The sequence below is a fragment of the Chlorella variabilis genome (genome assembly GCF_000147415.1).
Source record: "Chlorella variabilis unplaced genomic scaffold CHLNCscaffold_18, whole genome shotgun sequence".
Lineage (NCBI taxonomy): Eukaryota > Viridiplantae > Chlorophyta > Trebouxiophyceae > Chlorellales > Chlorellaceae > Chlorella > Chlorella variabilis.
Window position 1 is genome coordinate 183878 of NW_005435070.1, and position 14328 is coordinate 198205.

The 14328-nt window shown below is 67.0% G+C and overlaps 2 protein-coding genes across 2 annotated transcripts; one reads left to right on the forward strand and one right to left on the reverse strand.

The window, feature by feature from the left end:
* Positions 1-6111: 6111 nt before the first annotated feature.
* On the reverse strand, positions 6112-8314 carry CHLNCDRAFT_136953 (expressed protein; the record flags this gene model as incomplete). Its single annotated transcript, XM_005845336.1, has 4 exons — positions 6112-6390; positions 6553-7107; positions 7287-7569; positions 8280-8314. The coding sequence occupies 4 exons, from the start codon at positions 8312-8314 to the stop codon at positions 6112-6114; spliced, it is 1152 nt and encodes a 383-aa protein (XP_005845398.1).
* A 1397-nt stretch (positions 8315-9711) lies between these two features.
* On the forward strand, positions 9712-14328 carry CHLNCDRAFT_36508 (hypothetical protein; the record flags this gene model as incomplete). Its single annotated transcript, XM_005845204.1, has 14 exons — positions 9712-9977; positions 10167-10281; positions 10522-10608; positions 10832-10894; positions 11043-11135; positions 11315-11382; positions 11605-11713; positions 11942-12049; positions 12221-12335; positions 12516-12616; positions 13317-13444; positions 13673-13750; positions 13960-14033; positions 14195-14328. 14 exons carry the CDS (start codon positions 9712-9714, stop codon positions 14326-14328), a joined length of 1539 nt encoding a protein of 512 aa, XP_005845266.1.

Sequence of the window (14328 nt, forward strand, 5' to 3'; positions counted from 1 at the left end):
ACGCGGGCAGGCACAGCTTTCAGCGGCGGCCAGGCAGCGCGTCAGCCAAGGCGACAAGCGGCAGCAGCACCGGGATGCACAAACACACTGGGAGGGAAGCACTGCCAAGCTGCCAGCTGTGCCCAGTTACACTCGGGCTGTTCCTTGCCTGGCTCAAGCCACGCATCTGGCCGGCCGCCCTGTCCTCAGCTGCCACTGCTGCATGCTCCACCGCCTGCCCCACCAGCTCATTGCCCCCGATCCACTTGGCTTTGCCCTGGGCCTCCTGCGCAGCGGCAGGCAAACACAGGGCAAGCATTGCTAGGGCAGGATGGGCAGGTGGGCAGGCAGTGGCGCCGGCTGCACACCGTCCTTGGCGCGGCTGGCAGCACTTACATGCACTGCATATTGGAAGTTGCGCAGGTAGGGCTTGAGCGGCGCCAGGGGCGGCGCCTGCTGGCCGCACACCAGCACCACACCCTGCACGACATTGCAGCAGCGGGGCTAGGGTTTAGGTCGACCAGTCAGCCTGCGATCCCAGCCTGCTGTTCAGCCGCTGGCTGGGAGATGAGCGGGCACTCCCTCCCCTGAGCGCACAGCCGCCTCCACCTGCTCCCTCATTGCCGCCACCAGCGGGTGCTCCTGCGCCATAAAGTGAGTGGCAACCCACACCAGGCTGTCGTCCTGCAGGGGCAGGCGTTGGCGCGCAGCACCGCCAAGCGGTGGGCTGAACACTTCCTGGGCTTGAATGAACCCGGTACCGCGGGCCAGGGCAGCGACGGCCCAAGGGAGCGGATACTCACCGCCGGCAGCAGGCTGGCAGGAGTGGCTGGCTCCGCCTCCAGCTGAGACAGCTGCACCAGCCGCCCATACAGCTCCACGCACTGCGTGACCATAGCAGCGCCCGAAGCCGTGCCCAGTATCTCTGAGGTCAGGCTGCCTCCCAGCTCCTGTGCAGGAGCAGGCCGGCAGGAGGGCACAGCATTGTCAAATGCGGCAGAGGAGACGGTGTGCCCCAGATCAGGTCTGCCACAGGCCGGCAGCGCTGTGGCATGCACCAGGGACACTCACCACTCACCTCGACTGCCGTGGCGATGCTGGACAGGCGGGCAGCGACCTGCGCCATGTCAGCAACGCTGGGGCGGCGGCACAGCATGACGCTGGCCAGCTCCTGACCGCTGCGCAGGTCGTCAGTGCCAAGCAGCAGAGACCAGAGCAGGAGCCAGGATAGCTGCAGCTTGCGGCAGGGGAGCCCGGAGGGCGGGCAGCACACGGTGCGGCTCAGCAAGTGCAGAGAGGGCCGCACCACTCTGCTTGCCACGAGCAGCAGCATGCACGGCTGACTCTGCGGGCTGGGCTGCTGCTCGAGCCACCCAGCCAGGGCATGCCTGCTGTGGGGCCACTCACCGGCACCTCCCGCTTGTTGCGGGGCTGGATGCCGCCGCCACAGACATGGCGCCTGAGCATGGCCACACATAGCGCCCTTGCCAGCGCCCATCCCTGGCTCCTGCACCACCACCAGCGGCGGCGGCGGTGCGCACAAGGTCAGCTGAGCGGCAGGGCCACGCTAGAGGCGCGCTCACTCTGCCGCTCTGTCCCACCTGTCGCCATCTGCCGCCAGGCTCTGCACCAGCTCTTTCAGCGGCACGGGCCCGCCCTCAGCCACCATCCACAACTGCGGCAGCAGGGCAAGGAGGGAGGAGGCGTGTTCAGCTTGGCCCCCACGGTGGTGGTGTCTGGGCCCTGGGACCGGAAGGCAGGCTGTCGCTAGCGGGGATCCAAGGTGGCAGAGAGGGAGGCAGGGAGGCAGGCGGCCGTGCCAGCAGGCCACTTGCCTCCAGGAACACAACGTTGAGGGAGTAGAGGTCGGCCAGAGGGTCAACCATGCCATACCGGGTGGACAGGGAGCCCCACAGCCACGTGGACACCACGTAGCAGCTCCTGCACCAGCAGCAGCGGCACGTGGGGTGACAGGAAGACGGTAGATAGTGCAGGACCAATCAGTCACGGGTTGGGTGGGAGGCGGGCACCCTTGCTGGGCTGACACCGTGCTGCAGCCCGCCCCTGTCTGTGCGTCCCCAGCCGCTGGTGGCCGCTGCCAGGGGCTGCAGCGCTTACGCTTGCGGCTTCTGCAGGTGCCCGATGATCTGTGCCTGGGAGGGGTCGGCGAAGAGCAGCTCGCAGGAGGGGGCTGCCGTGCTGGCCGCCTTGCCGACGGCCCCGAAGCTCACCAGCTCGCTGACCAGCAGGTTGTTGCTGGAGATGTCTTGCAGCAGCAGCCCCTGGCCGGCGCCGGGGCTGGAGAAGCGCAGCAGCGCGCTGTGCAGCTGCTCGTAATGGCCTGCACACACGGGAGAAGCACAGAGGCGCAAGCGCACGGGTGGGAGGGCCGCTGGGATGGGGCAGGGATAGGGATGGGGAGGGGCATTGCTGCCGGGCCGGCTGGAGGTGGTGGCCCCGAGGTGGGTGCAGCCAAGCAGGCTGGAAAGCATCCTGCCCGCCTGGTCAGCACCCACCTGCCAGCTTGTGGAAGGCAAAGAAAGAAGGAAACACGCCCTCTGCAATCTGCCTGCATGGAGGAGCGGCAGGGTGGCGCATCTTGGCGAGGCAGATTGTGTTGTGTGGGCGCCTGATGCAAGGCAGCGTGTGAGCAGAGTGGAGCCGCAGCAGGTGAGGCTGCAGCCCGACGGCACAGGAAGGGGTTGGCCCCGCTCCCGCGCACGCACCGGTGGCAGGTGCGGTGCATGAATGAATACAGGGAGCCGTGCTGGTAGGCAGGCATCACGTAGCCCCACAGCAGCTGCAGCATGGTGGGCAGGCAAGTGGACAGGGCGCACTGCACTCGATGCCTTGGCATGCGTGCTACCCGCCCTGCCCTGCCCTACCAACACTGGCGGCAGGCGTGGCAGGCGGCGGTGCGGCAAGACGCTTGCCTGGTTGCGCAGGTCTCCGTGGTGCTGCACAATGCCCAGCACCTGCGGCGTCTTCAGCCCCGCCTGCTGCAGCCTGTGCATCACGTTGACCTCCTTGCGCAGAGAGTTCAGGCCCTGAGCCACTGCAGGCAGGCAGACGGCAAGGCACCCAGTATAGGCTGGGGCTTGTCGGCATGCAGCGCATTGTGCATACATGCCATGCGCCTTCTCCAGGCGCTGCAGTGCCTCGCTGCACTTGTTGCTTGCCTACCTTCCTGGATGCGGTCAAACTCATCCCTGATGGGCAAGAAGCCGTTGCCGCCGTTGGACCGGTGGTACAGCTTTACTGCCACGCGGGTGCCTGGCGGGATGGCTTGGCTGCCTTGGCTGCCGACCGGTGCCCAGGTCACGATGCACACCTCTGCCTCGCCGCCGGCGTGCTGCTCCAGCATGTGGCAGCGGATGCTGTGCCGCACATCCTCGGGATCCAGCACGCTGAACTTCCCCTGCAGCGGGCACAGCGGACAGCAGACAACCACAGGCGCTGCGGCAGCCTCGCCATGGGCGCTGCAGGCCTGGGTGGAGGCAGACGCTGCCGTGAACAGACGGGCGGGCGGCGGTGGAGCGGCGGCTGACCGGCAACGCGCCCCGCTGATCTGTTGGTCACAAACCTGGTTCACGAGGTGCTGCAGGGTGCTGGCGTTGCTGTTCAGACTGGCGATGCGGGTCCAAGCGAGCGGCGACGGCCTGGCCGGCTGCGAGCCATCCATTGGGCCTTGAAAGCGTGCGGCATGGCGTTAGACAGAGGCAGCAGAGCGAAATGATGCTCGCTGCCTGCAGGTAAGTCTTCGCGTTGTGGTGGATGCCCGCGCAGCGAGTGGTGCGGCGCAGGCTGCTGTTAGGCACGAAGATGGCATTGTAAAGCCGCAGGCAGGGATAATTGGCCTGCAGCGACGAACAAAGGTTCCTGTCATGAACCAGGTGGCGCCGGCGCCCTGAGATGGCATCCGCATTCATTCAGACCCACCCAATTTCCAGACTGTGCAGCCAGTTAGCACAACTGCAACCGAACCAGCTGCATGCTCGCTCCCGCTGCAGGCACTAGGCGACGGCAAGGCGGTGCCAACCGCCTTTAACCAGGCGGTGGTGGCCCTCTAAGACATGGAACCATGGCCTCATCCCTCCCCCTGCCTTTCCGCCCTTGAGCTGCTGGGTACATGGTGTCCCACAGGAGGTGAGTGTCTCATGAGTGTGTGTTTCGATCTTATTATTGCAGTGCTGCTGTCCTAATGGAAGCCATTGCCTGCTGCTTGCTGGCCAGGTGCCACCCCCGTACAAATCATCCGAGTGGCGCCGCACACCCCGACGATGCCATGCCTGTGCACTCGCCGCTGGTGGACCGCAGCGAGTAGCTCAGGCTCTCGATTCGGAACACATAGTTCATCAGCTGCACAAAAGGCAGGACAAGGGGCGCAAACAGGTCTCCGCCACAATTTGCGCATGGGGGTCGACCGCGCCTGCGTCACCACACCACCCTGCCACTCACGTCCGCGGCAGAGATGGTTGTCAGGGCATTCAACTCGAACACGTTGCTGGAATGATACTGGACGATCTGCACAGGCGGGCAGGCAGGCAGGAATTGGTGGCGCATCTGAGGCGTGTTCTCGCTGCCTTGCCCAGCGGGCGAGCAGACAGGGAGCAGCCCCAGGGCAGCCTGGCGGCGATGGCAGCCCTGCGAGCGTCATCCGGCTGCAGGGCTGCAGGCGCAGGCAGCGAGAGGACATTGGCGGAGCGAGCTAGCAGGCACACACCTTGGGGTGGAAGATGAACCAGTAGCCCTCCAGCCCGGCCGGGGTGAACTCAGTTGTGCGGTCGAGCATCTGCAGTCACTCAGCAGCTCGTTGCAAGCCCTCGCCAGCCGCTGCCTCGAAAGGCAGCCCCAGCAGACGCAGAGCCATCACCACAGCACACACACACACCGAAACACCACCGCCCACAGCCCTTGCCTGGGCATAGTATCGGTTGCCCCGCAGGGCATCCCTGAGCAGCGCCGCTGCTTCTGCGGCATTCTTGGGAGCGGTACCTGGACTGAAGGTGCGCGTGCCCAGCTTCACGCTAAGGGCGATCTGCGCAGACGGCGGAGAAGGGCAGGCGCTGCAGATCGGCCGGTCGGCACAGCAGCGTGGGGTGCATGGGACATGTGGCTGGCACCAGATGATGATCGCAGGGGCTACGTGAGGTGGGTGGGTTTGGTTTGGAGCTGTTGGGCAGCATGGCACGCGGGATCTGCTTGCCAGCGCCGAGTGTGCCCCGCTGCTTGCGGGCTGCGCCTGTCACCTGGTCGCCCAAGCCCTCCAGGTGGGCTGCAAGCGACAGGCTCAGCAACGTTGACAGCGCCTGGGCTTTGTTGAAGCGGGCGGTGCGATTGCAGCGGTTGGTGGTGCAGCGAATAACTGCGCAGCGGGCAGGGAAGGGCAGGGCGCGGCAGCATTGGGGTGAGCAGAGCCAACAAGCTTAGCCTGCTGCTTCAGAGCCAACGCAAAGGCGCGCGATGAGGGCTGTGGCAGGCCGCTGACTCGCACCCTCAATGTCGAGCTGCGGCGTTGAATCAGTGTATGTAATGCTTGTTTTCACGGCGGGATCTCGGGCCAGCGCAGCTCTGTACGCATTCATGATGGAGAAGCTGCGGCAGCGAGGGAACAAGGGAAAACGGCATGCTCGCGGCAGGCGCCAGCGGGCGGGCGGGGCGGAGGCAGGCGGGACAAGGGGGAAGAGCGGCGCCGGCCTGTCTCTACGCGCTGCGGCACTTGCAGGCGCCTCTGGCGGCTGCCCGTGAGCTGGATGCAGTGCGGAGACGCGTTCTGGGTGCGCTACAGCGGGGGCGCGCCGCCGCCGCCGCCCCAGCACTTCCTGTGCGGCTTGTAAGCGGCCTAGATCACATGCACACACCTCTGGGGCATTGGCGAGAGCGACGCTGCTTGACCGGCCCATAGAGCCAGTAAGGCCAGCACCACGCAACGCATCTCAGGCAGAAAAGGGGCTGCTTACAAGTAATAGCTTGGTGTGGTGCAGCGTAAGGCGCTGGCCTGAATTCAGTCAAGTGGAAATGATGGTACGTCCAGTCGTGCCAGGCTGCCACCGCCGCGGGAAGGTCCCCGTCCCCATCCAGGTTGATCATGATTACAGCCCCACCCCTGGCAACCCATTGTGCAGGGAGGTTTCAGGCATTGGCCCAGTTCGGGGCGTCCCCCAGGGCGCCAACAACGACGAACGCCTGCGCAGCATCGCCGCCCGCCAGCGTGGCGGCGTCTACCGACACCCTAGCTCTGGCGCCTGCCCGAACCAGCACCGGCGGATCCAGCGCTAGAGACGCGCTGGCAGCTGGCGATGGCAGGCTGCCGCCGGCGAGGGTGGCGGGCATGGCGCCGTCGGCGGTGGCTAGGAGGAGAGTGATGTCTTGAGCAAGATCCAGGGCAGTGCCCACCCCAGTGATGTTGACCTGCACGTGCAGGGAAGGGTTGGCAGCATCAGCTCAGCGAAGCACGCAGGGAAGCCGTGCCACAGGCTGTCTCGTGACCTACATGCAGGCATGCCCAAGCCCCGAACACACACCCCACCAGCCCCACACCCCACCAGCACCACCAGCACCACCAAAGCCCACCTGCGACAGCAGCACATCGACGCCGCCGGCGGTGAGGTTGACAGACGAGAAGGCTCCCTCCGGGATGCAGCCGAGGGTGGTGTTGAGGTACAGCCGCATGCCGCCGCCCACCAAGCCGCCAGACACGCCAGGCGGCGAGCCGCAGGCGCGGTAGGGGCTGCCCAGCGTGACGCGCGGGCAGCCCGCGGCGGCGGCGGCCACGCTGCCGCCCGCGGCGGCGCTGGCCAGCTGCCAGGAGCAGGTGCCGCGCTGGAAGGAGTAGAGGTATCGGATGAGCTGGTAGGCGCCGTCTATGTAGCCATCTGCCACTCCCCCCACCATGCTCACCCTCACCCCGCTGCCGTTTGTGAGCAGCAGCGGCGCGGGGGTGTTGAGGCGCAGGCGCAGCTGGCGGGTGGTGGGCAGGGCGGCGCCCGGCGCCAGCGACGCGGTCCTGTTGGCGCCGGTGCCGCCGCCGCTAAAGGCCCAGGATATCGCGCTGCTCGCGTTCAGCCCAGCCCCGGTGAAGCCCACCAGGAAGGCGGCCAGGGAGACGTTCAAGGAGGCCGACTTGATCTGCCATGGGGCAGGTGGAGGGAGGGGTGGCAGACAGAGGTGGTGCAAGGAGTGCAAGAGCAGGATGCGAGTAGTCAACAGGCCAGGGCAGCAGCCGCTCGCCGAGCCGCGGGCTGCAGCCTGCACTCCAGGCCAGGGCGCGGCGCGGCGGCACCGCAACCATGCGCAGCGGCGGGCACCTGAAAGGAGTTGGCCCAGAAGTAGGATTCAAGGGTGCACGCCGCCTGCGACATCACCACCACCCCATGGATTCCTTCGTTGAACACGGCGATGGTGGGGGGGTTGGGCGAGGTGCAGTTGGGCACGGCAGCGGTGAAGGCGGAGCCATCCAGGGTGACTGCTGGGCAGGCCGGGTTGAGGCCCGTGGCGGCAGTGGAATTCAGGGGCGGGATGAACAAGGCGGGCCCGCCTGTGGGCGGCTGGCTGGCAGCCAGGTCCCACACGCACCGGCACTGGGCGCAGCTGCAGGCGGGGATGGGCAGAGGAGAACAGAGGCGGAGTGAGAAGCTTGACACCACGCCTGGATTAGACTGAGCTGGGCGGCGGCGGCGGGCGCACTGGCCTTGTCAGGGGGCCAGGTGGAGGTGGGGGAGGTGGTGGGGGCGCTGGTGGCGGCAAGGGAGGGCGTGGCGGGGCGGGAGACGGCGGGCGAGGTGGCCGCGGCGGCTTGGGCTTCGGCGGCGGCCGGGGAGGCTTTGGCGAAGGCGGGCGAGGCGGCTTTGGTTTAGGCGGTGGACGTGGTTTAGGCGGTGGACGTGGCTTTGGTTTAGGCGGTGGACGTGGACGAGGTGGTCTGGGGCGCGGAGGACGAGGCGGCTTTGGTGATGGCGGTTTGGGACGCGGAGGACGAGGCGGCTTTGGTGATGGCGGTTTGGGGCGTGGAGGACGAGGGGGCTTGGGGCGAGGCGGCCTAGGCCGAGGGCGAGGCGGTGGCTTTGCCGCTGCAGCATTTCAGCAATGGGGGGAACACAGTGTCCACAAATGCGCAAGGTGCAAGCGCCCCGCTGGCGGCGACGGCGGGTGGGCGCCGAGCGCACACAAGCCGGCGCAGCACCCCACCCACTGCTGCTTTGGCTGCTTTGCGGTGCACTCCCTGCTACATCAAGCTGCGTTTGGGACACGAGCGACACAGCAACAGGGCAGCTGGGGTCCCTTCGCCGTGCCTGGCGCACCTGTAGCGGCCACTGCCAAGGTCAGTAGGACCCATGCCAGCAGGACGTGCCGCATCGATGTCGGCAGGCCTCAAAGCGCGCGGAACACTGGACGGCCAGATTTTCGGGGGGGCGGGGGGGGGAGGGGCCACCCACCACCACGTGGTGGCCGTGCTGCAAGCAACAATGGGGAGGATACGGAGAGGGAAAGCCCAACAGGTTTTGCGTGCAGATTCCCGACCAGTTCATGAGGCGCCCCAGCTTCCATGCTAGGTACTGCCGCCTCATCAGCGCACCGCCGCCGCCTCTGCCACATGCGGGGCGTGAGGTGCAGTGCACCCTGCAATATGGAGAGTGCCAACAGGACATGTGGCGTCGTTCGGTGCAGGCAGCTGCCATCCTTGCAACAACGACGCAGAAGTGGTCCGCCGCTGGCAGCGACGGCGAGCGAGCAGCGAGCAGCTGGGGCCTCTGAGCAACATTCCAATCTAACCTCGTGAGCAGAACCACCAGCAGATATCTTCCCTGACCGATGCTGTTGTAGCTGTAGCTGTTGCGCCAGCAAAGAAAATGCCGCCAGGTTCCCGGTTGCGGTGGCGGCTATGCCGTCGCTCCATGCATGGATGTGCATGTGGCGGCAACTGCGCCTCGCCTTGCCTGGTTGATCACTCATTGCATCCTCTTCAACCTGCGCAGCACGGCACCGTCCCGACGCAGTTGCGCCTGTGTTTAGCCCAAGCGCCGCCCGTGGTGCAAGGCCTCTTGTCGACCTCGCTAAAAAGCTCGCCCCGACTCCACCAGGCAGCAACTGTTCCCGCCTCAGAGACTCTCCAGCCAGCCGCCGCCATGCCGTGGAGGTGAGCGCGCATCGCCTGGGCTTCAGGGGCGTGCCCCGCAGTCTCGGATGCACCTTGCAGCGCTGGCTGAGAGCCCGCAGGCAGCGCTGCGTTTGGGACACTGCCGCTCGTCGCCGCCCGCGAGGCTCGTTGACCGCTGACCGCTTCCGACCGCGCCTGCCGCATGCACCTGCCTGCCCTGCTTTGCTAGATATGTCGGTACAGTGCCTTGCAAGCCGGCGAACGGCATGCATGCCAGCCATTCGGGGGAGGGCCAGGCCAGCCACCCAGCTGTCGCGCCCCCGTGCGAAGCACCTCACTGCCGCCGCCGCCGCGGTGCGTGGGTGCTGCCTTTGCAGGCAGCACAAGGCCAAGGCGCATGTGTTCATGGATGTGGCCATGGAGGAGGTGGTGAAGACCATTCCCGAGGAAGAGATCCGGGCTGGGGCAGGCTCCAAAGTCGTCATCACAATCGGCCCGAGTGTGAGCGGCGCCGCGCCTGCAGCAGCGCCGCGCCTGCAGCAGCGAGGAACAGGCCTCTACAGAGCGCGCCTGCCGCCGGCGGCCCTCCTTGCCAGTGCCTGCCTGCCCTTTCCGCTGTGCCGCCGGTGTAGCCGATGGCGAAGCCGCTGCTGCAGCTGCAGCCACCTCTGCTGCTGCATGCACGGCACAGGTCGGGCGTGCGGCTGCCGCTCACACATGCTGCCGCCGCCCACCCCACCCCTGCCGCTACGCAGTGCCAGGATGTGCCGACGCTGGTCAGCCTGCTGCGGGCGGGCGTGAGCTGCGCACGGCTCAACCTCAGCTGGGGCACCCGCGAGTACCATGCCCGCTCCCTGGCCAACCTGGCTGAGGCGATGAAGCAGACCAAGCGGCTGTGCAGGTGGGGCGAATGCATGGAGGCATGTGCAGCGCTGCTGGGCATGGAGGTAGCCGGCGATGCCCTGCACACATGCTGAACACGATACTGAAAGGGCACCACAGCCCTGGTCTTGCTGCCCTGTCTACGCGCCTCCCACTGCTTGGCAAGGGTCGGCTCATGTGGCCTGCCTGCCTGCCCGCCTGCTTGCAGCGTGTTTGTCGACACGGTGGGGCGGGAGGTGACGGTGCGGCGGCCGGTGCAGTTTGACGAGCATGGCTGGCCCACACAGAAGGGGGAGAAGAAGGTGGAGGTGGAGCAGGACCAGGTGGGCCCGGCCGCCACAGGCCAGCTGGCCCCCTGTACGGGCCACCCCGCTTACCTCGCAGTCGCAGTGGCGCGCGGCTGTCTGCTCCCCCTGGCGCGAAGGGCCAGGCTGCCTTTCGTCAAGCAGATTCCATCGGGATGCCCACTGGAATCTGCCTGATGGGTGCATGTTGCGGACGACTCGCACCCACCCACCCACACACACACACGCACACACGCGCGCCTCCCTGCCCACCTGCAGATCATCACCATCACCACCGACCCCACCGCCGAGCCCTCCTCCACCCTCTTCCCCGTCTCCTACCCAGGCTTCCCCGAGATTGTGGAGGTGTGTGTGTGTGTGTGTGGTGTGTGTATGTGTGCTGTGTGCGAGTGCGAGGGTGTGTGTGTGTGATGGCGGCACAGCCCGTGATGCCTGCCTCCCTTCACCCTGCACCTCGAGAGCCCCTGCCCACGTGCCGGTTGGGCTGCCGCCGGCCCATTCACGGCACACGTGCGTTGTGGTCACCGATGCCATCATGCCTGCCCGCCGCCGCCGCACCCGTGTGCAGGTGGACCACCAGCTCCAGTTTGGCCGCTTCCTGGCCACCGGCGCAGAGGGCGCCTCGCTGTACGTCAAGGCAAGCCGGCTGGCTGGCTGGGGGGCAATCGAGGAGAGGCAGAGTTGTGGCAGCGGTCTCGGCGATGGCAAGCGGGGGGACGGCAACGCTCGCCGCCGCCTCGGCCCTCCACCAACCCCAGCCATGGCTCACTTCCTTGCAGGTGCTGGAGAAGACGGAGACAACGGTGACCTGCGTGGCGCTCAACTCTGCCGTGCTGGACGGCCTGCTGACGGTCATGATCTGCCACACCGAGGTGGGCTCCTGTTGGAGGGTGCTGCTGTGGCGAGCAGTGCTGAGGCATGTGCAGATGTGCCGGGCCAGTCTGGGGCAATGTGCCGTGACGCAGCAGCGGGGGCGTGCCGTGGCTTGCCAGGGGCAGGCGCACTGGCACCCCACCATAAACACCGCCACACCACCGTCGCACAGGACGAGGACTTTAGCGGCGACTTTGCGCTGCCGCTGCTGACAGAGCACGACGCAGACTGCATCAAGTACCTGGGGTGAGGAGTGGGCTGGCTGGGCTGACTGGCTGGCTGGGAGGATGCCTTGACGTTGGGCCCTAGCCTGCGATAGGTTTTTGGCGGTACAGCGCCAGAATGCTCCGCACGGCCTTCCTCCTTCCGCTCTGTCCCCGCCACTGCGCCGTTGCGAGCAACAATGTGCCGTATTGCACGCCCGCACCTTTCCTTCTCTGAGGCCCTCCCTCCCTTTGCCACCCGCAGCTCCCGCTTCGAGGTCGACTTTGTGAATCTGTCGTACTGCAACCACGAGGAGGACCTGTACGCCGCCCGCTCCTTCCTCGACTCCCTGGGCATGCAGTACACCAAGATCGTGGCCAAGGCAAGCAGGGGCCGGGGGGCCGGTACCGGTGGTGGTGTGGAGGTCTGTGGTGTGTGGGACAGCTGGACACGAGCCGGGTGGTGGTGGTGGTCGATCAGAGCCTCCTTGCAGGAACGGGGGGCGGGTGTGCCTCCGCCGCCTCGCCGCCTCGCCGTCACGCACAGACAAGCACGCCACCTACACACGCACACGCGCATTCCCTCTGGCGTGCTCCCGCAGATTGAGCGGAAGAGCTCTGTGCGCAACTTCGAGGGCATCGCCAACTCGGCAGACGGCATCATCATCTCGCGGGGCAACCTGGGCCTCGACTTCGAGCCAGAGGCGAGTGTTTATCCTCTTGTTTTGTTTTTTGCAGCTGGGCCTACTTTGGGGATTGTGGCGCTGTGCAGCAGGGACTGTGGCATGCAGCTGCTGGTTTGCGGCTGGGCTGTTGGCTGCTTCGCGGCGCCAGGATGCGACATGCGGCCTGCCCGCACCCCCTCCGCTCCCTCCCTGCAGGCCATGGCGCTTCTGCAGAAGCGTATCATCGCCCGCTGCAACCAGCTGGGCAAGCCGGTGCTGATCACGCGCGTGGTCGACACGATGGTGGCAACGCCACGCCCCACGCGCGCGGGTGGGCATGCCGGTTTGCTGTGGCAGGGGGCCGAGGGCCGCGCTGGCTTGCTGCGTCTTGCTGGGACCGTGCCCGCTGGCCTCCCCTACGCGCTACCACCTCCCACCCTCCCGCTGCTCCCTTCCACCCTCCTCCCCCTCCTCCTCCCCTCCCCCAACACAATGAAAACCTGCTCTGCAGAGGCTACCGACGTGGCCAACGCCGTGCTGGACGGCGCCGACGGCATGCTGCTGGGCGCTGAGACGCTGCGCGGCCTGCACCCCCTGGTCACGGCGGAGACGGTGCTGCGGCTGTGCCACGCCGCGGAGCAGCACTTTGACTTCCGCAGCCACCACGAGGAGCTGATGGGGGAGGCCTACCAGGCACGCCTTTGCACGCTGATGCTCCTCCTTCCCCCCGGGCCGTACCGGGGGCTGGGGTTGGGGCGCGGCAGGGCGCAGCAGGCAGAGAGCACCCCATGCTGGCTGGTGGGGGTGGGCAGCTGGGTGTCTCACCCGATCACGCACGCTCGCCTCACCCACCCACCCACGCTCCCCTGCTGCTCCCGGCTGGTGCAGGAGGAGGTATCCTTTGGCCACGCAAACGACTCAGTCTCAGGTGTGTGCCCCCTGCTGCTGCCTGCCCTTCAACCCAGCTGGAAGCCTGCTGGGCATGTGCGCTGCTGGAAGCCTGGCTGGCAGCCGCAGCCCGCGGTTCATCTGCGCATACGCGTGTCGCCCGCCCCCTCGACCACCTCCTATCGCTCCTGCCGCAGACTTTGGTATGTACCACCCAACTGGCGGCTCCCCCGACCACACCGTGCATAACGTGCACACGCACCGCATGCGCCCCATCCCCAGCAGCAACGCCCTGGCCGCGGCGACCAGCCCCGGCAGCAGCGCCGCCGACGTCGCCGCCGCCACCGCCGGCGACGGCCACGCCTCCGACGACCACGGCAACGGCGGGCTGGCCATGGAGACGTCTATCGGCTCCCCGGCCCAGCCATACGTCTCCGAGTTTGGCAGCCTGAGGCCCAAGATGGCGGGATCCAGCATGCAGCTCAACCGCATCCTGCTCACCCACGCCCCCTACATGACCAAGCTGGAGAGCCTGGCCTCCTCGGCCACCAGGTGCGGCGGCTGCGGTTCGCGCCTGTTTGGGCGGCATCGGGGGTGGGGGTGGGGGTGGGGGTGCAGGGTGGGCGCGGGGTGGGCTGAGTTGCAGGGTGGCCTGGTCCGCAGCTGGCCGTGCCCCAGCGGTGCTCGTCTGTCTGAACTGCTACCACAACAGATGCTGCATTGAGCACCCCCTGCCTGCCTTCCATTGACGTGTTTCCCTGCCCTGCCCTCCTGCCGCAGGGTGGCGGAGAAGATCAATGCCGGCCTGATCATCGTCATGGTGCAGAGCGGCAGGACCGTGTCCCTCGTGTCCAAGTAGTGAGCAGTGCTGCCGTGCAGGCTGCCTTTTGTTTAAATGGCTGCGGAGGGTTCACGGCCCGCCGGCAGCAGGGGCAAGGTGTCAGGGTTCTTGTTCAGGCCTCGGGGGGTGCCTGGATGTGGTGCCAGCCATGGTGATGTGACAGCACCCCACGCCGCCCACTTCTCTGCATTTATTCCCCCTTTCTTTTGTGCTCCACTGCCTGCAGCCGCCCCCCCATGCCCATCATGGCTGTGGTGGTGCCCAAGCTCAAGTCCACGCGTCTGGGCTGGCAGCTGGAGGGTGGGCGCCATGCCGCTGCGCTGCGCGGTGCCACCCTCGTCGCACCATGCCGCGCTGTGCCTCGCCAGCTGGGAGCAGCGGCCATCGCCCCTGTGCTTGTCCTGCTTTCTTCCGGCTGGCTGGCTGGCTGACCCTGCCTGTCCACCCTGCATGCCCTGCAGGCAAGTACCTGGCCCGCCAGACCTGCCTGCTGCGCGGTGTGGTGCCGATGCTGGCGGCGCCCATGTCTGAGGGCTCAGGTGGGGCAAGGGCTGTCGAGCCTGGCCTGGCCTGGCCTGGCTGCGTAGTGGCCTAG